Source organism: Dermacentor albipictus, chromosome 9, assembly GCF_038994185.2.
Source record: "Dermacentor albipictus isolate Rhodes 1998 colony chromosome 9, USDA_Dalb.pri_finalv2, whole genome shotgun sequence".
NCBI lineage: Eukaryota > Metazoa > Arthropoda > Arachnida > Ixodida > Ixodidae > Dermacentor > Dermacentor albipictus.
In genome coordinates this window covers 22,992,148-23,015,035 of record NC_091829.1, presented here as the reverse complement: position 1 = coordinate 23,015,035, position 22,888 = coordinate 22,992,148, and the positions used below count along the sequence as shown (strand labels likewise).

Genomic DNA, 22,888 nt, shown 5'->3' with positions numbered 1-22,888 from the left:
CAAATTTCTCCACCTTGCGGATTTCCACAGAACAGACTCTTTTTCCTCCCACGGGGCCAAGCCTCGATGAAAGCACGCATAAAAGACAAAGGCAGTCGGCATTTGTTGGAGGATAAATTTATTTGCACATTTGTGAGGTGTTCCATTCATGTTTCTTTATCACACCGTGTGCGTGTGTATTTGCGTGTGTTCATCGGTAACAACATTTCACATATAGTATAGGCATGCACAGTAGATTCGTCGCGAGTCATTCGCGTACTTTACGCGCTTCGTCCGGTTATACACGGATTGCGGTTCTGCCGTTGACCCTTTCGATGTGCGGCGACTAGGCCAGGACAGTGTGTCATCAGCGAATAAGCGGTTCAGCATTGTTTGAACCAGAATCCTTCAATCATAACAGTTCCGAATCTCCGCTTCCATATGGTGGTACGCTGGGGTGCCTTTTTTGTGATGGTATACAACTGACGCGCCACCACTAAGCGACAAGATGAAGCTCGCGGTCACCCATCGTCTTAAAGAGTGTCTGAAACTGCTAATCTGACTGAAAACTGTGGTGCTGATTGAAAACACCATTATACTACGCTTGCAGTGCATGCCAAGACATTATTTCGTTGTTTCGCTCAAAACTAGAACGTTTTATAGCCATTTTTTGTTTTTTTTGTCGACAGGTGGCGCGACAATCGCAGACCTCCCACGCTGTAAGCCAAGTTTGAAACATGATCGAGCCCAGTGGGAAGTTTGGCAACTGGTGTAACTGAAAAAACTTTGGCTTTAACGTTTGCCTGTCGCGCTTACGAAGTTGTGTAATCATACAACCCGTCTTCGCTTCGAAACCCGTCACCTCCCGCAACAACGCTTTGGTTGACAGGCGCACCCCACGTAATTAACTGTCAGTATGCATGTGTACATCAGGGCAATTGGAGCCAGATTTTGTTTCTGCAATTAGTTTTTGTAAGCTCTCTTTAAACGGGGTGGTATGTGTCATGCTGCACCGTTACGACAGCTGCCATTCTATACGCACGTTCTTGTGCGCGTCTGCATTTCAACAGCGAACGTGCGCGTCTTGAAACCTCAGTCGTAGAACCCGGATGTGGGGGCTGAAACGTGGGTAGGAAAAAGTTATTGCAGGCCTCGTGTGCTCGGGCCCGAAAATCGTTGTCTCCTGCCCGTAATATATAGGCACAGTTTTTCGAGCACCAAGAGCAAAGGCAGTCCGGGGAGTGTGACGTCGCGCTTGCAGCTGTCCAGACTTTAATAGAGAGCGACTTAACGAGAAGTTGCAAGCACGTCATCGGCATTAAACGGACGTAGAAGAGTCGAACCAAGTTAACGTACAGTGTATTCACAAGTTATGTATTTCGGAAATTCAGCCGAAGGTTCGTCTTGCCGTCTGCGAAAACTTGGTGCACCGTTAATAACGTCAAAATGACAGACAGATGGCGACGCTGTCTCGAGCCTCCCACACTGGGGTCTCGTGACGTCAGAGATTTTAGTGGCGCTGTCCATGATCGCACTACGCTCGCAATTTTATCTTAAAAGAACTGTTTAACGAAGGCGAGCTGTGTTCATGTTGAATCAAACACGATTACATACGCTCGAAATTTTACAAAAACTAAGCCTAGGCACTTACGTATGCACTTGTTTTGCGCATGGGAAAAATAATACTGCGAGATCCGTAACGTCTTGCTACCGTCATGAGCCCATGGCTCCGGTGCTAAGCTCCTAACGTTCAAGTTTAGTTTTATTTGGATAAGTTCTCTGCACAAGATTGACAGCAGTGCGCTGTCCCATAGCACATATTCTTTTTTATACAAACTCCTTGTTTTTGGCACAGCAACGACAATACTAGAAAAGGCCTGTCCGTTCAGCAAACAACCACGTAGTACCCTAGCTGCATACGTTCACCCTACCTTGTACGCATCGTGCTTTGTCATTCGAGTGGGCAGGCGAAGCTAGTTATTCGAACAACAATACTGTAGTATGTCTGTTGATAATACTGAATGAATACTTTGCACGGCCACGCGTATAACAAAGCTTTTTCATCGAATAGGAAAGTCAGTTTCAGACTGTTATTGCAGCAAAATAAATGTACGGAGTTTTGTTCATACCTAGAACAGCCGTGATCCTGAAGTTAAGGCGTCAGCACCTAACGTACAGTGTACAATCGAGACTTGCACCGATGTTACGGCGTAATGGTAGAATACCTTAACACTTGCGAAAAGCTTATCGAATCGATTTCGAATTATGGGGCTGGTGGCTGCACCCACAGCGCTAAATGTTCGGTTCTTTAGACTCATTAATAACACGGGTACACCACCAAGAAGAGTATACGGTTAAAGAGCTTTTACACCTGAATGTTAAGTGTCAAGTGTAAAGTGCATACAGTCAGCCTCACACTTAGGCCCGATGTACTTTCAGCGTGTTTTAGTTTCTTTTGCGCAGGAAGACAGAAACTTTTTTGTAACATGTTTCGTACCCGCTCACTTGCACTCTCTTCTTTACACGTCTCCATTTATTTCGTGCATTTTTAGACCGTACATCCTTCAGATGACGTCTCTAGAAGCGGGCTTTATGTATTCGGAGAGATCGCGACGTCGGCTGTGTACTTGAACGAAAGATTACGCCTCACGCAAACGAGCGAAGCGAGAGAGTTTTCGCAATTGTACCTCACGGTTAACCTCAAGTTTTCTGGCACTAATACGTGGTCCAGGACCATAATACCTGTGTGCCTCATCCGTGGCAAGCCACTCCGCTGCTCTAGTGTGACGGCTTGTAGCAACCAACAGGCCTGTTGTAGCAACCAACAGACCTGTAGGTCTGTTGGTTGCTGTAGGTCAACAGGTCAACCAAGGTAGGTCAACCAACAGGTCTGTAGCAACCAACAGACCACACCCTCTTATCACAGTCTGTTTACCATGCACTGCTTATGGCGCAGCGCGCTGCCCAAGCCAACGCAAGTATACGCGGACGACACACTGGCCCATAGCCCAGGCCCCGCAGGTCACAGCGGGAAAACGGGAAGCAATACTGAGACGGTCTCATCGAAGGCGTTACGGGAGGCCATTCCTTAATTGGGCGCCATGGTGCGCCTTCGAAATCAACGGTTTCGCTCGCTGATTCGCCGCAGGGCCCTCCATGCGACACTATGCGTATGCCTCTCACAATCACGCTGACGCAGCATTCTCTGTCGATCTTTTCCGGGGATACTAACTTTCTTTTTTCTTTCGCGATGCAACCAAGGTCTAGCGATGCGCCCCGCTGTTGGGACGGGCATCATTTAAACGCATCCGACAACCACACGACGTGAAAATAAGGCCTGCAGTACGCAGCCAAAACAATGCGCGCTGAGTGCGATGTTCCCGAAAATGGCGACTGGAAAACTCGGCCGCTGAAGGGCTTCAGCTGCGCCGTGGGTGTTAACAGTCCGCTCAGGAAACCGTTCCGGCTTTCCGTCGTGTGTAACTACAAGATTTCTTTCCATTAAAAGTGGCCCTCGTTCCTCTTGGCAGTCCACAGTCGATCAGCTCGTCGACCGAGACGTCACCACCGAGGTTCTCCGTCGCTTCCTCAACTATTCGCTGTGTTTCGGCTCAGGTTTCGACCGAAGGCGAAAGACGTCATCCGGTGCCCCTGCTGCGCGCTGGTGTTCGTGCCTTGGAGGCAGCCGGAGTTGAAAGAGTTCGTGAGGCCGACGGACATTCTAGGAAGCCCGACCCAAGCTCAAACGAGTAAGCGTCGATGACGCTTTCATAGGTCCCACTCGAAGTCTCTATACTGGCTTCACTGCGATACGCCACCAGATCTGCCGTGGCCGATGCTCAAACCGAGAAATGGAGGGCTCGAAATATAGTAAAGTATGGGTGGGGGATGGGGGTGCAGGGAGTAATCGGCGTATGTTACTGAGGTGGAGTTGTCGATCCTGAACAAAGCTAACCGTGTGACAGCAATGACATTTGGGCGAGTTCGTGCGACTTTGTTTTTAAGGTGTGGTCATCTTATACCGTGTCTGTGCGATGTGTTCCTTAAGATGAACCGTACGACACACTCGCACACCTTGTCTGCCTTCTTTCTCCAACGCGTAGTCACGTATACGAAGGTTTTGCATTCAACGAAGCCAAGTTCTCCCACGTCAAAGAGAGAAATGGAACGCCACCATTAGTGCGGCGTTCGCGTACGTCCAATATCGGCAAGTACAGTCATGTTTATAGAAAGCGAATGAACGTACTAATAAGACCTTTCTTCGCAATGCCGTAGCTACCAATTAGTAGCTACACATAGGAGTAGCAACAGGGCTACGTTCGCGAGAGCGTCGGCTAGGTTTTCCCTATGTGCCAGAAATCAGGGCACGCGTATTCTCACGCCTTTACGTTCGTAAGTGATCTTTGCCACTGTCCTGCAGCCCCTCCTCCGACAAGATATCCACCATCTGGATTCGCTGACATTCGCTCTTACGAAAGATCCTATCGTAAGAACGTTTGGTGAATACGTTCCGAGGCTCGGCGAGCGACGCCACTATACCACAGTGCGAGTCGCGCATCGCAGTGAAGCCAGCGTTCTCGATTTCGCTTTTAAAAAAAAACAAGGGGTCGCAAGCGCGTGGGCTTCGGAACGCCACGGATCCAAACGCGTGGCCCTCTCTCGAAAACAAAGAGGCACAGAACAGCGGGGCGTTGTTGGTGTGGCAATACTGCAACGGTGCGGCGGCGGCGGCGGATCGAGACGGTGAAACAACAACGAGAGCCTGTCTTCGTCGTCGTCGTCGGGAGTCCCAGTGAGGGCGGGAGGAGGGCTCAGTCTGCTGCGCTCTTGTGGTGGTCGGCGGCGGTGGGCTGCTGGGGCGACCAGAGGCTGGCCAGTCGCTTGGCGTGCTCGGCCGCGGCCGAGGAGGACGCCGGCGGCGGCGGGGGAGGCGGCGGGAACAGGCCCGGGTAGGCGGGCACGGCCCCGAGCAGGCTCGCCGCCGTCACCGGGGGAGGCGGGGGAGGCGGCGGGTGCCGCCGGTAGTCCAGCGGAGGCGGCTCCTGCAGCAGCAGGTGGTCGAGCGCCTGGAGAACGTCGCCCCCGCAGCGGTCCAGCACGGCCGCCAGGGTCGACTGCGGCTGCCGCGGGAAGAAGGAGAGACCGCGCGTCCGAGCACGTAAGCAAGCTACCGGGGGACAAGCCGGGCAGTAAGTATACTTCGGTGCCTATATATCAACAGGACTTGGATAACCACATATTCTTCCACATAACCACATGTTCTTCTTAGATAACCACTGACATACATTGAATATATACATATGTACATATATGTGAACAAGGAACGGTTCGATTTAGCGTTAATCACACCCATATAATGCCAACAGGCAGTGAAGTCAACGAACCGGTTCCATATAAGTAATTAACCGTGGTTGACACTGAAATGTAGAAAATAATGAGGAAAAGGCGAAATGAAAGTGGAGTGTGAGTTCGTCTCCCATCAGTGACAAGTTATCTTTTCGTCGACTTTCGTTAACATAAGCCTGGCACCAGAAAAAGCCTACCAGCGGGTGAATCAATCTCTGCAGTCGCCGTGCCCTAATCACACGCTTGCTTTCAGAACATACACTCTCGATGCCCGCCGCTCACCCTGCTAGGGAACAGCCTGGCCAGCGTGTCCAGCGGCGACCGGCGCTGCGACGAGCGCGTGTCCAGCGCCAGCGGCTGGTCGGGCGAGGGCGACCGGTCGCTGTCGTCGCAGCGTGCCCCGTCCTCGGTGGCCGACGAGGCCGGCGCCGGACTGCCGCTGCTCCCGCTCGGTTCCTCGGACGACGAGGCGTCCGACGGGGGCCCGCCGCTGCCACCGCCTCGCTTCCAGTCTGGCGCTGAAAGGTTTACGCATACCTTCTCGTTCACTACTATGCACACCAGGAATAGGCGCGGGTTAACCACATTACCGGCTCCGACAGTATCGACTAGAACACCCCTTAGCAGAACTTCTTGTTGGGCTAGTCGGTGCATGTTGCTGAAGTACTAAAGCGCCGAGCAGAAGACACAAGAAGAGACACGGACGAACGCTAGACCGTGTCTCTTCTTGTGTCGTCTGTCTGGCGCTTTAGTACTTCGGTAACACCCCTTAGAGCGGCCCCTATTGAAAAAAACTCCATGCGCCCTTTGTCTGAAATAATATATGATCATGTAGGGGATTCTGGGCGAAAACATTCACAGAAAGAAAGATAGAAAGAAAGAAAGAAAGAAAGAAAGAAAGAAAGAAAGAAAGAAAGAAAGAAAGAAAGAAAGAAAGAAAGAAAGAAAGAAAGAAAGAAAGAAAGAAAGAAAGAAAGAAAGAAAGAAAGAAAGAAAGAAAGAAAGAAAGAAAGAAAGAAAGAAAGAAAGAAAGAAAGAAAGAAATGCAGGGATTTGACTGGAAGAGAAAACCCGGGTGTTCCCATAAAGACGAAAAAAGACGATATATGATTGCGATGGGGAAGTTATGGGTATTTCTCAATGGGCCAGTATGATGCAATGTGTATTCCGAGCGAATAGGAAGGGTCAAAAGGAGATAAAGACGTAAAGCAAGAAATAGTGGCCGCACAGGAGAAGCCTCGAGGCTGAAGTCAACGTTTCCAAAGGTGGAATTCTCTTCGCCAGGCCCCAACGTAATGAAGTCCTCTTGAAAAAAAAAAAACATGCCTGTAGAATAATGCTTCTCCTGTTTGGTCAGTCATAACCAGAATATGGTGCAGGCGTTTATAACAAGAACAAAGAAGGATCAGGCACAGCACATTACAGACTCGGAAATGATGAACTAGAACACTGATATTAAGCAATTAAGCTAATAAAAGACACAGAAGACACAAGGACTGTGATTTGATTAGAGAGGAAAACAATCAGAAAAATAATAATGCATCGCAGTAAACCACGTCCCAATAACGGTTGCAATGGACTAAAAGAAGGGTTTGCCTAACTTGTTAATACGTCAGCAAACACTTATTTCGACCCTGAGCTCGTTAACTGCTGGCGGCAGGTATTCTTCCGACTTGCCCATTCGTGCGTCAAATTTTCTGCAAAGCTCCCGCAATCCTGTACAAATTCCCCCAACTGGTACCCAACACGATGACAACGCCGAAGATGAAGGCACGGCGGCGACAACACGACGGCATGAGTACCATCACACCATGATAACTGGCGCGAGAAGCGACAAATATCGGTGTCACTATCCCTGCCCCTAATGCCCGCGGTATTTGAAACCTAATAAACCGAACAAAACGTAGCTGGGATCGCAGATAGCAGCAGAACTTTAGCCGTGACGTCAGCCATCCGGTTTCCAGACTATTCAACCGATATGTTTCGACACTTGATTCCCAAGCAAGGCTTCGACGAAATGCTGGGCTCTCTTGCAAGTTTCTTTTGACAAGAAACAGAAACTCATTGAAGAAAACTGTACAAAAAAAAAGTGTTGGAGAGTTTCGCGCACACTCTGAAGACAATCGCAGCACTGGCAATTAATTTTCTTGTGTTATTAACTCATTGTTTTCAAAGCGGAGCTTTCTTTGACTCCTTTCCCAGGTTTCTCGAGGCTGCTGTAGTGTCGGTCGCTCTTTGGGCGGATAAATTTGTGGACATATATACGAAGCTTATATGGAGATAGCCGCGAAGTGGCTCACATAAACGTTCTTTGCTGACCATGTATGTCAAGCCCTGTTCTATGTAACCAGAAAAAGATCTTACATAAAACCTGCACATATCATTTTGCTTCACAGGCATCCCTAAAGCATACCCATCCGCATGGAACTGTATGACTTGTATTTAACGAATTCATTGGACGACCTTATTTTATTTTATTTAGCCACTCAGTATGTGTCACTGCATGCTTTCTTGGCCAATCCTCCAGAACGGGCACGACCCACTACGATACCTACATAAGACAAAGATGTAATGTCGGCTCACAGATATGTCTACAGCACACCATTCTGTTAGTATGAATTATATTTCACAGATTCTTTGACTAACCCTTTTTTTAATTACCAATTCGGTATACGCCATTGAGAAGGTGCGCGTTCTAGGACAATCCTATGGGTATGCCCCACTGCGACCCGAGATGTACAGAATCCGTAAATGTTAACTGATACGTGTCGTACTTTTTTGCGCATACACCATTAGCAATAAACCAAACTTGTGAACCTGTCGTCACCCAATTGTACGCATCGCAGTTAGCTGTAAAGCTTTTAATCAACCACTTTACTTAAGTTCTGCTTCGCATAGATTCCGAGATGTGCCATTGGATCCCCATATTTCTCCTTATTCAATTCGATCTTCAAGAGTCGTCGTGTTCTCCGATTGGATGCGTTCACTCTGCTAATGGTACCAGACAAAAAAAAAAACGTACAAGTGCTCCGTCAACGCGTACGAAAACTTTTGAAATCGAACGCAACTTTGCGACAACCGGTTTCACTCGCTAAGAAAAACTCCCAAACGTCCGTTTGTTCTTCTCGAAGTGAACTAACGTTAACCGAGAAAGGCCCCGATCTCCGGCACAGAGGCCCGGATATACGGCGGCTCACCACCACATTCCGGGCGCCATCAGCAATGGAACGCGCGCACGTGCGAAGCCATAACCTCGAACCGAAGCAACAGCGACAACGTGGTTCCATTCACCGGCGCAATTACGCCATTCGCAACCGGATACTCGATTCCCTGCGAAGGTTCGCCATCACATACACGCGCGCCCAGTGCGTCAGCGCCACGGGCCAATCGAACGAGAGAAAAAAAGACGAAGAAAGACAAAGCAGAAGCAAGCGAGGGGAATCATATTCTCGCGACACCTGCGGAGCTCACAAAAGCGCAGTAACGTCATATACGCGAGTCGGATCACGTTATTGGAAACGCTTTTCTTTCACGCCTGTAACGCGCACCCTCGCTCGTTCCGCCGGGGCACTGAAGCCTGGCACAAAAGAAAGCTTCTCGCAGTCCTCACGGACTCATGCACTGCCACGCCAAAAAAAAAAAAGAAGGGGGGGGGGGGGGGGTGGCACGTGCGGGCGCGGGACTTAATAACGAGGCGTTGGCTGCGACGAATAGCGGCGGCGGCCAAGGACAGAAATTTAATAAGCGACATAGTTATCCGAGCTGCCGAGAATGTCAATAGGTGTCGCTCTTTGCCCGCGCTTGGAGAAACCTCGCGCACTCTATATATCCCTGGGCGAGCGTATTAAAAGAAGAGTCCACCCAGGAATGCGGCCCCTCTTCATAAGGAGGCGGTGAAATAAAGGGCTCGCGCGTGTTAAAGCTGTGACTGCCGCGTAGCGCCCGTCCCGACCCGCACCACCTCCTTTTCTTCCCCCCCCCCCCTCTTCGCCTTATATTCTCGTATAACAAACTGTCAGAAAGTTAGATGACGCAGTGTCGTAACGCTCGGGCCCTCGGCACGAGCCCCCGGATATTATGAGGCGTCGCATTCCGGACGTTCCCAGTAGCACCTCAACTCCTCCTTCCTCCTCCTCCCCCTCCCCCCATTTATTACGTCGCAGCTCCATCGCCTTCTCAAACATCCACACCGGCCTCCCCAAGCCAGAGCCATTCCTCCTCACCCATTTTTCCCTTCTTCAGCACTCTTTATCTACCTCCCTCTCTCTCGTGACATAGGGCCATTGTGGCAGGGGAGTCGCGAGAGATTAATGGGGGCTAGACCTGCGAGCGCCTCCACCCGCCACCACCACCGCCAAACCCCTCCCTTGCGGCCTCGCCGCGAGAGTCGCGGCTTCGCCGCACTGCGCCTCCGTACTGGAAGAAAGCGCGCTTGGCAGCGCGCCTGGCGTACGTGTGTGCCTTCCGTGCCTTAAGCTCACTCTCTCCTTGTCGGACTGGCTTTCCGTCTCCCAGCCCCAAGCACTTGTACGCCTGCCCCTATTTCCCTTTCTTTTCTATTTTCTTCTTTCATCTTGCAACGTTCGTGCTGGTTTCTAGCGCGCAAGCCTTTTTTTTTTTTTTTTTCCTACGGGAACCCTTTTGTGAGCTGCAGCGGTCTCTCCTTTTCCTCGGTCACACATGTCCGAGAAGCCAGGCACTTAGGAAGCTCTACGCCTTTCGTTCTTTCATCCTCTTTCTCTCGCTGACGTCTTATACAGCACGACGTACAAATTTCCTGGCTGCTCGCTGCTGCTGGCCGCGATGGTGGCTTCCTCGTCGGTCCTGTTGTTCCCGTTGTTGTCGTCGCCCCAACGAGCTATAGTGGTTCCCCATCTCGCGTCCTCCAACTTCGCGGCCTTTTGCATTCCGCTCCTTTAAAGATTGGTGTGTAGCGGCGGCGACTAAATGGAGAAGGACACGCGTTCCGAGTTTTTATTTCCCGGCTTTCTCCCCGTCGTCCTACATATAGGAGCCCTTTTTGTCGTGCTTCTCCTCATAGCCGCCGTGTTCAACGGCTTGCACCCTGTGCATTCCTGAACAATATATTTGCGCTTCCGCGTCTTTCTCTAGTTCTTCCGTTTCTAATATTTTTTTTTTCGTCTCCCGTGTGTAACCTCGCAAGGCGCGTTACTCCTGACGTCACAATCGTCAATGTCAAATCTAACCTCGCTAGGTCAGATCCCTGTTATATTACGGTTCGTCTCGATAAGATAAATTTTGTTGATGCAATCGACAAAATTGACTGGACAGTTATAGCAACCAAACAAAATCCAGAAGAAGCATTTCAGTTATTTTCTTTATTTTTAAAAGCTGCTCATGCTAACACTGTAAGTGATAAGCGCAAAAAAAATTAATTGCCGCACAGTCTTTGGATCACCAATGGACTAATTGTGAGCACGAGGAAAAAAGAAAACATGTATAGTAAGACTAAAGAAAACCTTTCAGCGTTAATTTAATGTTACGCTATAAGAAATATTGAAACATCTTGAGCAATTTATTCAAAAAGTCAAAAAGGCAATATTACGAAAATGAATTCGTGAAAAATAAGTTTCAACCAGAAAAACAATGGCAACTTATTAACAATTTTTTGCGTGTACCGCATTTTGACAGTTCCATTAAAAAAGTAATTTACAGTAATGTAACTATCACTGACCCGTCTAGCATTGCCCGTGTGTTCACTAACCACTTTTATTGAATATATAGTAATACCTATTGTTTCCTCTGACTATCATGCAAGCCGATGCCACCAATCTTTCTGTTTCCGACTTAAAAAACATAAGTCTTGATAGAATTTCCGCATTTCATTTAAAGCTTGCTGCTCCGACTATTTCTGATGCTCTCAGTAATTTCATTAACCTTATGTTCAAAACTGGTATATTCCCTAGATGTCCGAAAAGAAGCATAAGCTAAATCCTGTTCACTAAAAGGGTGACGAAGCTCAAGTCTCTAACTATTGTTCTATATGTATTTTATGTTCAATTAGTAAACTTGTGTAAAAGTTATTACTTAACCGTATTAACAGCTACCTTCACAAATTTGGCTTGCTGAAACCTTGCCAGTTCTGTTTTCGTTCAGGAAACTCGACTAACTTGGCTTTGCTAACACTGACTGATTATATGAGACATTTACTTGATATCGGATACTTCGTTAGCTCGGTCTTATTAGACTTAACTAAAGCATTTAATACAATAAACCATAATGCTTTACTTGCCAAACAGCAGTGTAGTGGAATTTCTGGTCCAGCACTTCATATGTTAAATAGTTATCTAGTTAATCGTGAATTAGCTGTGTACGCAGACGGGGCTTTCTCTGAAAGCAAAATTATTAACCAAAGAGTGCCCCAACCTCAATTTTAGGACCACTATTTTTTTTTTGCGTCTGCGTGAACGATTTATTCGACTGCCTTAATTATACACTATATACCTATACTATACCCGGACGATACGGCTTTCGCCCTCTCAGATAAACCATTACTTTCGCTAACTTTGAAACTAAACAGTGACCTGTTCTAAAATTACTGATTGGTGTAACGGCAGTTTTCTAAGTATAAACCCTACGAAAACGCAACTCAAGATACGTATTTACGTAAGTTATTGCAGAGACATTTACCTTGCTCTCCGACCATAGTCCTTAATGGGCGTGACATTCCTGCCTCCACTTGTATGTCCTGCCTCGGCGTCAAATTAGAACCCAACCTTAAGTTTACTAGCCACATTGTGCACAGCTAACCAAAAAACAACATTTGACATTAGAGCGCTATTCAAATCACGTGCATTTTTCTCTAAAGAAGCATTATTGCCATCATACTTCGTTTTCATTAAAAAAAATTATGGGGTTTTACGTGCCAAAACCACCTTCTGACTATGAGGCACGCCGTAGTGGAGGACTCCGGAAATTTTGACCACCTGGGGTTCTTTAACGTGCACCTAAATCTAAGTACACTGGTGTTTTTTCGAATTTCGCCCTCCATCGAAATGCGGCCGCCGTGACCGGAATTCGATCCCACGCCCTCCTGCTTAGCAGCACAACACCATAGCCACTGAGCAACCACGGCGGGTTGATGAAAAGGACTGGCGAAGCGCTTTTTCAAGTATACCGCGAGATGGTAAGAAAAATGCAGAATGCCCCATCGACCACGCTGCAAGCAAGCACTGCTGTGTTAGGCACACAAGAGCGGTCTTGACCACACTGCACATCAGAAGACGGCACCTTCGTCCCCGAACGTGAAGATGCTGCTTTGAACATCTGAGTGTGGCACCTATATCTCAATTTTTTTTTCGAGTTCGTAACATATAAATAGCCGACTCGAAAAGCGGTTACGTCTGTGAGCTGTCTTCGGGTCTCAGAAGGATACGTGCCACCCGGAAGCTTGGTGGATCCATGCACCTTTGCGAATGGCATACATCGGTCAAGTAAAAGCAATTTTTGCTCACGATTTATAGTTGCGTCACCTATCTAAGCTCAGGCACAACAGCCCCGCAATATTAACCCCTTCCCTTTGTCTCATCCGCCACTTGGACCGTCGCACAAAGGTCGGTATATCCCCGACACATTTATTACCGACAACCGCAGCCTCTATAGGGGCCACAAAAAACGTATAGGGGCAAAAGGGCAATATGGAGGGCCCACCGTTTTTGCGATGATGTGTGGGGCACGCGCCCTCATGACATTGGAACGCAGTGACCCCCCCCCGCGCCACCCCCTCCCGCTCCACGCAAGCACCCCCTACCCCCCCCCCCCCCACTCCCATCATCCCTTTCGTCGATGACTCTCAGCGACCATTCCAGCAGGGCGAGTGCAGTTTGAAAAATTGCTCTCGAATCTCTGTGCCCCAGTCGAAAGGCTTTCAAGGTCAGCGACCTCAAATTCATTAAAGCCTCCCCGTCCTGATGGGCACACTAGGCGTTGTTGATGCCTACGCCGTTAAGTGTGCAGTTACAGGACACAAAGACCCTTAGAACAAATACCTGGCTTACGTATTACAGTTGATACAGTTGAACGCTACTTGGACTCCGAGAGAGACTTTCAATAACAAGCAATATGTCATTAAACGCTAAAATTAATCATTTGGAATGTCCGGCCAGGACGGCGACTGAGGACAGGAGGAGTTTACTGCGTGCAGTGTTGCAAGCACGCTGCTCTGGGTAGCAGTCTACGTTAAACGCACACGCTTGTCAACTAACACAAAACACGAAATCGGTATGAAAACATACCGGTGGGTGACATATCTTAAGTAACAATATTCATTTGGATGGCCGGGATAATGTACTAACTACACCCAAATTATTTTTTTCTTTTGCTTTTAATCAATGGTTTCAGCGGCATACTCCGCCTTTACGTTATCACTGCGATATGCCGGTCGTGAGAAAAGTTTACAACTGAGCGAAAAAAAATCGAGCTATGTTATGCGAGCCCAGCAGTACAGCGCAGAAATCCCACAGAAATAGTGTGCATGCTTACTCTACTTCTAAGAAAATTGAACTTTATCGACAGTATGATAAATGGGTGAGCCGACGAAACACAAGAGCCACTGGAGGGAAATTGAAGAAACCTTCGACAAGCGGATGTGATATATACCATAGACTTGATAAGCCTGTAGATTATAACGACGACGATCATGCTGCACGAAGTCGTGTCACGTCGGTTATCATCGACGACATAATTGCTACCGTCAACTACTTGCTGCCACCTTTGATTAGGCCACTTAAGGGGGAGATGTGCCGATGGATCTTGCATGTGTCAAATGTGCTTGCGAACAAAATAAATGAAATAGAGGCTTCACCTTGACGCGATAAAAATACATTTCATGAGGAGCACCTATCACTTTTTCCTGCTCTCGTCATGATATACCACGACGCTGACTGAACTCGTCACTAATGACATCAGATTGACTACCATTAAGCTTCAAGAGGTTATTGTGCCCATGGCCATCAATGGCGACGAAAAAGTCGGCGTTAAGAGCACTGAAAATTTTTATTGAGGACAGCAACATTGTTCGTATTTATTAACGCATGTAACAAATGTTTTGTTCATGAGAGGATTCTTTAATTGTACTGTCGTCTGGTGTGTTTGTGACGTTGCAGTTTCTGTTCGCATTGTAGCTTTGAAAGCTTGCTTGTAATAACGCTGTGTTGTTTTAATTTATATGTCGTAATTTCTTTGTGCATCACCCGTCTTTCTAAGTCGTTCATCTAAACGAAACAGATGCACAGGTGTACAGAGTTACAGGTGCTAATGCACCACCTATTAATCAATTCAAGGAGTAGCCGAAGCCGTAGTAGTGCGCGAACATCTACCGTGTCTCCTAAAATCTTTTTTTTTTTAAAGAAGTTGTCACAAAGTCCATGTTGTCAGTGTCCATGGCTATCCTTTCGACCCAAGTACACATTCAAAGAACTATTGAAACTTCTGAGAGTGTTACCGTAAGTTAACTCGTTCCTGCGTACGCATATATAGGTGCATCAGGAAGTGCACGTTAAAGGCACCAGTAACTGTCCTCTACTTCATTCAGGGTGTGTCACGGAGGTCTTTGCTCTCTCGAGTGCAAAACTCCCTTCTATGCGCCTGATCGAAGTTGGTGGCATCTTTGTGTCCACACATAGACGCCCGTTCCATGACCTATGCGCAGGAGCCTCTGAAGCCACAGTTCAAGCAAACCGTGCTCCCGCGAAAGGCACGCACATTCCTGCGTCCACACAAGGTTGTCTGACTTGCAGACGCGCACGGAGGTAACAACACGCGTTTATAGAACACTGCTTCTTCGAAGGCATGCGCGTTGCCCATGTGTGCGAGCAAAAGCGTGGCGACTTGTCCAAAAAGGAAGTATAAATAATAAATAAACGCCCTACTGAACACGCTGCTTCTGAGGGAGGCACGGTCACCCTTGTGTCTGCCCACAAAGCGCGGTGACCTGTACGACGAAGGAGAAAAAGGGGGGACAACGCGAGACGTGAGGTCATTCGGGAAAGAACCACGCGCACTGCGCGTGCGCACAGAGTCCCTGCGTCCGGAACCGGACAGCCGTCTTCGTCTCCGCTTATAGCACGCAAGAGGACTAACGAAAGCGCAGTGTCGTCGCCCGTCGGACTGGATCGTCTCTATCGAAGAACGAGCGGCGCAGAACGGGGAATGCAGCCGTAGGGAATCGGGAGGCCACGGAGGAGGAAGCGGGGACGTACAATGGGACGCCTCTGTATCGGCCGGGTTAATCCAGTTGACGCGGCCATTCTTCCGCAGACACCTGGGGCGGCCCCTGGGTGGCGTTGGTGAAAAAAAAGTGTGGGGGGAGGGGTTACCTAAATGGAGTGGCGCACAATGAACAGGCCCAGCGCCGTCATTGTACCCCCAATCCCTACCCCCCGCCAGGGATGGGGGATGCGCTTGATCATTGTCGCCCAGAGGGCTCTGCGGTGTCGGGTTGCGTCGACGCGCCTGTTGAACGCGCTACTACGTATAGGCCCGGCGCCTGCCACACTGTCTCGCACTTCGGGGGCACTGCCTTACACGAAGTATATAGCCCTGGGACACCGAGAATCGAAGCCACCACGGCTGCGTTTTTTTATTTTTATTCTTTTTTCAGCAGACAGACACGGCGTCGTCGGTTGTGCGTTGTCTTTGTCTGCATTATGTATTTCGCTTTGTACGAGGAGGGACATGTCGCTCGCGCCTGCCGTGCTTGTTCAGATCGCCCTGCTTTCTTCAAGGAAGAAGAGCAAAGGCGGGGATGAAGGCGAGAGACAGTTACGAACTTTTGTTGGATAGCTCACCGTTTTCTTGCTCTTCTTTCACGTCTTTCCTCTCTTCGGTTGCGTTAGTAGAGCTGTCAAGACGTTAAGTGACGAAAAATAAGCCCAAATTCGCGTCCTTTTTAGCGAGACTCCTTCAGTGTTGCTTATCGGCTGTCCCGCATCTTTCATTTTCTTATTTTTTCGTATTGCGATGGTTTTATTGCGGTCCTTATCACGCTTGTTTACTTTTGCTGTTGTTACTATTGTAAAGCTCAGATGATTCAGACAAGCTGCATTGTCCGCTGCGCATGCAGGCACGATTCCGCTACATTCTTCGCTATCTCTTCGGGAATACACGTGAACACGCAGACGCCCGCTGTCCACAGGGAGTTCCCAAGCAGGGAGCAGTACAATGGGCATTCGAAGAATGCGCAACGCAGTTTGTACCATTTTAAGCGCATTTTCGTCAACGTTTTAAGAGTCTCTTGACGGCAGTTTCTTAGCAAGTGCATACCTGCGCACGTTAATTCTGCCATCTGAATTACGTGTTTCAGCGTGCATCCCCGACGTTCTGATGTGTTGACAATAGCCGTGTTGGTTCGATTGATCGATTGATCGATTGATTGATTGATCTATTGATCGATTGATCGATCGATTGATTGATTGATTGATCGATTGATTGATTGATTGATCGATCGATCGATTGATTGATTGATTGATTGATTGATTGATTGATTGATTGATTGATTGATTGATTGATTGATTGATTGATTGATTGATTGATTGGAAGCATTTGCCTAAAGTAAAGAGGATTGTGTGCATGTGCGTTAACCTCTGCTTCAGGAGTGGGTCAAAGATCACAAGATGACATTCGGGAGGGCATACAGCGGGGTAATACACCAGGCTGCTGGGACAGCGCACAACACCCTTATTTCCTAAAACCAAGAGAAGCGCGACCACGATTCCTGGACCTAACATCAGATGCAGGCGAGGACGCTATGAATTCACCAATTCATCTAAAGTACGGAGAGTAGTGAGTGTCAACGCCCTGGAGAACTTGAAACTGCTCGTACGGGCATGAGAGATCACACAGAGCTGAAGGGTGCTCCGTTTGTTCGTGACATGGGCAATCAACAACGTACGATTGCAGCGCGGGGTGTTGTATTTCTATCTCAAATTTCGAGGAACTTGATTGCTGACTCGCTGTTATAGAGCCATGCATTTCTCTGCTGACCCTTTCGATATAGATTACTGTGGTAACCGCTACGTGTTCGTTCGAGTTGCGATGCCCATATTAGTAAATATTGGCAGGAAACTATCATCGTCGAGCTGTTGTGGCAAGGACTAATTAAGATAAATATGCAATATTCGGAAAAGTTGAAGGTCCCACACGCTGTCCGGGAAAACACCACTGATGTAGTCCTTTGCCGTCGTCGCGCCAAGTTTTTGAGAAATTAATAAGTTCCAGTCGGCCACGCACCGCAATTTATTTAATCAACCTCGTCTCTTTCCTAAATCTCTCTCTCTCTCTTTCTCTCGCTAGCTTTTCTCGCTGATTTTCAATTTACATCCCTTCAGTGACTTTCATAATACCCAAGGAAATTTTTTATTGCGTGCGTAACATCTATTTTTTTCTCGCACAACAAAGTTTACACTCACAAGCACAACCATTTCCCTCACATTTCACCCTCACCAGCCTAATTAAGCCCATTACGCGAAGAAAGCCTGTAAGGTTACTCCACACACTTCCCACGTACCGACACACGGCAAGGGATCCAAGCCAAGCACCCCGCAGCCTTCCAATTTTCTCACATCACGCACTACGTCTCGTTCAACCAGCAGTGGTTGTATTTTGTTTCCGTTGGTATCGATTGTGGACCGGTTTCCCTCAAAGTGGTTCGCATGCTAAATTGGTTCTCCGGGACAATTAACGCTGGTACGCAGAGAACGTGTCACGATTACCAAACGGCATTGCCAAATCAAAATAGTCCTTGGACACAAAAGGCTTTGTTCGGTGGTTATCTATTCTGCCCCCCACGACATGTAAGTGATCAATCGGACAGCAGTGGCAATGAGGTGTATTGAATGGTGAAAGAGCAAGATAAATCGGACGCTTTTGGTCTTATTTGAGAACCAGACGTTCTGAAATACGACCAGACCTACATGGCCTCTATACTGGCCAACAGCGGTTTATTTCTTTTTCTTCTTCCTATATATGTCTACCGAAGTGTCATCAGCACAAGACGTTAAATCATTTAAGCTATTAGAGTACCTACGTGACATTTTTATGTAAGTCATGCACGTAATCCTTCATATAGTTCCCCATGTTTCGTGAGTATATAAAAAAGGTTCGCAACTGTACCATATGCGACGCTGTTCGGCCTGATTTTTAATGCCCTGTCATGCGAAATTTATTACCGTGTTACTACTCTGCGTTTAAAAGCGCCTCCCGAACTGTCATGAGCAGACATCGATAAATCGTGTAAGCTATTGTTAGTCTACAATGACGCTTTCATGTCGGTTCTGTTCCTCAGCGAGTACTCATACTACGCAGCTACACTATGTCACATGTGATGCCGGTCGCCTGACGCCATTTCAGGACATACGTCTGTGAAACATGCTAAAATTTTCCAGTTCTACATGTTTATAAACGCTCACAACATTTCGCTACTAAAATCATGCATGATAAGGTATGGCCCTGCAGCTGCGGTATATATTATCGTCCGTGAGTTCCGTGAATCAATCCTCAAACGCTGTTTGTTCCACTCGGCCACACATGTAGTTGCACTTGAAGCATTATTTTCCATTCAGAGTTGGTTCTACTTAACTGACAACAGCCCGAACTCAGCTTCAGGATAACGTAAACTATGTCATGAAACAAAATAATTGCCTTCGAATATCACGAAACATGAAAGGGCGATGTGGAAGCACCTAGTTGGAGCGCCCAATAAAATGCTTGCTAGTTTTCGCTTAACGTGCACCTCTAGCTAAACATCGCCTACACTGCTAACATGTCACCATGTTAGCATCGTGTTAAAACAGCTCAAAACTGCAGCGCCATTATGGTGCCTGGTGAAACCGGTTCGGACCGAAGTACATATAGCTATTTCTAACACGCATGAATGAACTCTTTGCGTGCCAGAGTAAGTTACCACAGCTGCGATGTAATCTTGCAACAGTTACTGTTGCTTCATTACCACGAGCAAATTTTCGTGCAGCTCGACAACTGTAGTATAAGCTGCTCTTATCGAACGCAACTTGACAACATGTTGACAACTTGACAATATGATCGCCGTCTCGGAATCACGGTGTGTACACGGTGGTGGTGAGACTCGGCCCAGGCCAAACGCCAATCAATATCGCAAACGTCCCTCAAGGCTTCCCTGTTCACATTACCTCGCGGCTGTCGGGCCCTCTTGACTCCGGAGCAAACTCACTACTCCCTGCTCTCCTATCATCTGCGCACGTAATCTTTCATGGAAAGCCTGGTATCCCACGTCAAGGTCGTCCGGGAGCACTGGACTGCGCTCCGCCTCTTCCATCGCCGATCAGTGCAGCGAATGCTCCGAGTGGCTATAATGGCTCCCCCATTGTCCGCCTCTGATCGCACTCCATGCGACGCCGACTGAATTGAACTGTCACGAAAGGATTAATAGCTCACAATGAACGTGTTCTACTTGCTTCTCTGTAACAAGCGGCCAGCTCCCGCTACTGATTAGCTGACACGAGTCCTTTGGTGGTGACAAGAATTGGGAAGCTTTCCAATATCAATGAACAAACTAACGCATTAGGCATTCAGTTTAGGGAAGTCGGTACACAAGAGTTTTCTTACAGCATAGCTCATTACATATTTTCTGTCAGCAGCAAGCTTGATCCTAACTTTTGTTCAGAATCAGAATCGGTTTTGTTGTGATGGTTAGAAAGATTACAGGATGTTATTATACAGAAGAAGGTCCCGAAGTCGAAGACTGCAACGGGACCTCCTTTACAAACTAAACGTAATAAAGCACAGATCACAGCAGTTTAAAAAATCGTTAACAAAGAAGAATTACAGGTGTAAGTATAAATAGCATAATTAATTAATTAAATGTGCATAAATAAGAGGCATATAATAAAGCACTCTAGGATAATCCCGTTGAACAATAATGAATTAACAGTATAAATGACATGACGTACAAAGCATAATTGGCGAACCCGAATACATATGCATGACAAGGGGCATCCAACGCCAATCGTTTCCAGTAACATTACAGGCGTTTTTATATACATGCAGGTGTGGACCAAGATGATTGAATTTACAGCAAGGGAAAGCAAACCGGATGAACATCAACAAGATCAACCTGCCAGTCGATTCAACAAAGCGACTTGAGCTCACCAAGAACTGGATCCGACTTATCTCTTATTTAAAAAAAGCAGAGGCTTTCAGCTCTAGTTGCCCCGACTGTGGGGCTGTTAGCAATCTCGCACACATGCTCTGGCGATGCCCCTCGTTACAGGGACCCAATCGGATCACAGAACAAGAATGGAGCTCCGCCATCCGGAGCTCAGAATATGCACGTCAAGCTTGGGCTGTCCAGAGAGCCCACGATGCGGCGGTTAGGCTCGGCCTACCAGTCCCCACGTGGGAGCGACCCGCAGCTCTGCCCTAGGGCAAAGCTTCTCAGGACCTTGTCATTAAAGTTCTTTGTCTGTCTGTCTGTGTGTCTGGGTGTTGAATTTTAGGCATCAACAGAACAAATAACCTGCACCAGGCGTTCAAAAATCTCCAGTAAATCGGCTCCTTCGTTGCACGGCACGAATTTAGTGAGATAAGGCGTTAAACAAAGAAACCCTTATTCCTCTCTCTCTCCCTGTGTCTCTTCAAGCGTCGGCAACGTTATAAGAGGGCCTCGATGTAACGAAGCACCACGGGTCACGTGGTCAGGTGCGGCGACCAGCCGGAGCCGGTATACCGAGTCGTAACTGCGATGCAAGCGTACCCGACACGTTTTCCAGCGGGCGCCGATCGATGCCTCCTCGCCCCGGGCGGTCCCTCTCGGGAGCCACTTACGAGCTCCAGGCTACCGCGTTCTCTCGGCCATAACCGGCGGGACAACGGAGCGCGCAATGCGAACGGCGATCCCTCTTGTCCAAGTCGCCGCGGCTCCGCTGAGTATATCGCTACAACAAGCGAGTGGCGTTTTCTGTCAAAGCTTCTTGAAACACGGGGGTTTACGCAAAACTCATTTTTCGCATATGTTCAGTTGCAACGGAAAGCGTTCACCTTTCCTGCGGGACTATGACACAGAAAAGAAAAGAGAGGTGCGAAATGACTGGCTAATTTGGTGAGTACAAGTGCTATCACATTTGATGAGCACAGGTATCATCGTAACAGAATGCGTCTCATGCCATTGATATGCGCAAAGCGAGAAAGGTACTACATTTAGCGCGCCATTATAAGCATAAGTTGCTTGCAATGGTAGGAATCATTCAGAATTATTACTTTATTTCGGTCACGAATAGCTGAGAGAGCATGAATTAACATTTATATATGTCGTATAGTACACTTTTACTGTGTTAGCCAATCACATATCTTGAAGAAGTGTTAAGGGCCGTTTATAGTCCGAAGTAACGCCCGCGCGCGCGCTACGTCACGTCGGACCATAAACGGCCCTTTAGAGGCAGTCAACCGGCTGCCGGCAGTCGCCAGCTGGCGTTGACACTTTTGCGATATATAAGCTCGCTATTCCGTACTGTATATTGTCGCTAATCACCGCACTCACTAATTTAATATGCTTGTGATCACATCTCAATACATTTACTGCAATGCCTGTTCGCACAACGGTTTCATGGGCCGTTGAGTCTACACCATTCCCCACTGCTGCATGCGTGCACGATACATGAAAAAAAAAAACGAAGACACAAAAGCGTAGCATCACATCCGTACACGCTGCGTCATGGTGCTGCTCGTAGGCAGCAATGCTGCGGCTGCGCGTGGCTCTGCACAGACTCGGTTTCGATGGCGATCGAATCACACCTGCGGAACGCGATGTGCGCCAACGAGAATAGGCTTGGCACAATCATTTATGAGTGAGTTTAAGTGTGAGAGAATGCCGGCGATGCATGCGCACCAACGAGAATAGGGTCGGCACGATCATATATTAGGGAGTTTCTGAGCATGCAAGTTTAAGTGTGAGTGAATGCCGGCAATGCGTGCCAACGAGAATAAGGTCGGCACAATCATTTATGAGTGAGTGCCGGCGAGTGAAGGGTGTCAAACGGAAAACGCACTCCCCGTAAGTGTGAGTGAACGTGAGTCCGAGCGAGCGCACGGCCGAACAAGAAATGCGCTTGTAAGTGTGAGCGATTGTGGTTGGAGACGGTGAGCACACAGTAGAGACGGGAGAACACGTGACAACGTGAACGTTGTTAATCTTCCCAGCCAATGACCGCCGCTGTTCAGAAAAGACGAATTGACGCGGCATGCAAATCTGATCGAGAATGTCGCAGAAATGCCAACAGAAGCGAAAGCGACGACGATAATTTGCCAAGGCGTGTGAGGGGAGAAGTAGGAACGTGTGTCTGGCTTATACGCTCCTATACAGCTACAGCTACCTCAGTAAGTGAGCAATTTAAACTGTATGGGGGAGGATTAAAGTTTACCAAGAAATTTCCTCAGCGACGCGTAATTCAGTTTCTTGACATTTCCTTGATCTTCGAACAAAATCACGTTTGTTGGCAGTACTCCCCAAGATCTTCGAAGCCGTTGCTAAACTTTCAATCCAAGCATTCTAAATTAGTAAAAAACGTAATTG

The 22,888-nt window shown here is 47.9% G+C and overlaps 1 protein-coding gene across 5 annotated transcripts in view; it reads right to left on the bottom strand.

Moving 5' to 3' along the window:
- The window catches only part of LOC135901952 (doublesex- and mab-3-related transcription factor A1-like), a 159,046-nt gene that overhangs the window by 106,796 nt on the left and 29,362 nt on the right, over positions 1-22,888 (bottom strand). For 2 of the 5 annotated variants that reach the window (XM_070525463.1, XM_070525464.1), the window contains exons 3-4: positions 5,608-5,843; positions 108-5,099 (exon numbers count right to left, since the gene is read on the bottom strand). The exons of the other annotated variants lie outside the window; for them this stretch is intronic. In XM_070525463.1, coding sequence (XP_070381564.1) covers positions 4,791-5,099; positions 5,608-5,843 — 545 coding nt within the window. In that variant the 3' untranslated portion in view covers positions 108-4,790. Of the gene's footprint in view, positions 1-107; positions 5,100-5,607; positions 5,844-22,888 lie in introns of those variants that run through there. 5 annotated transcript variants of the gene reach the window in all.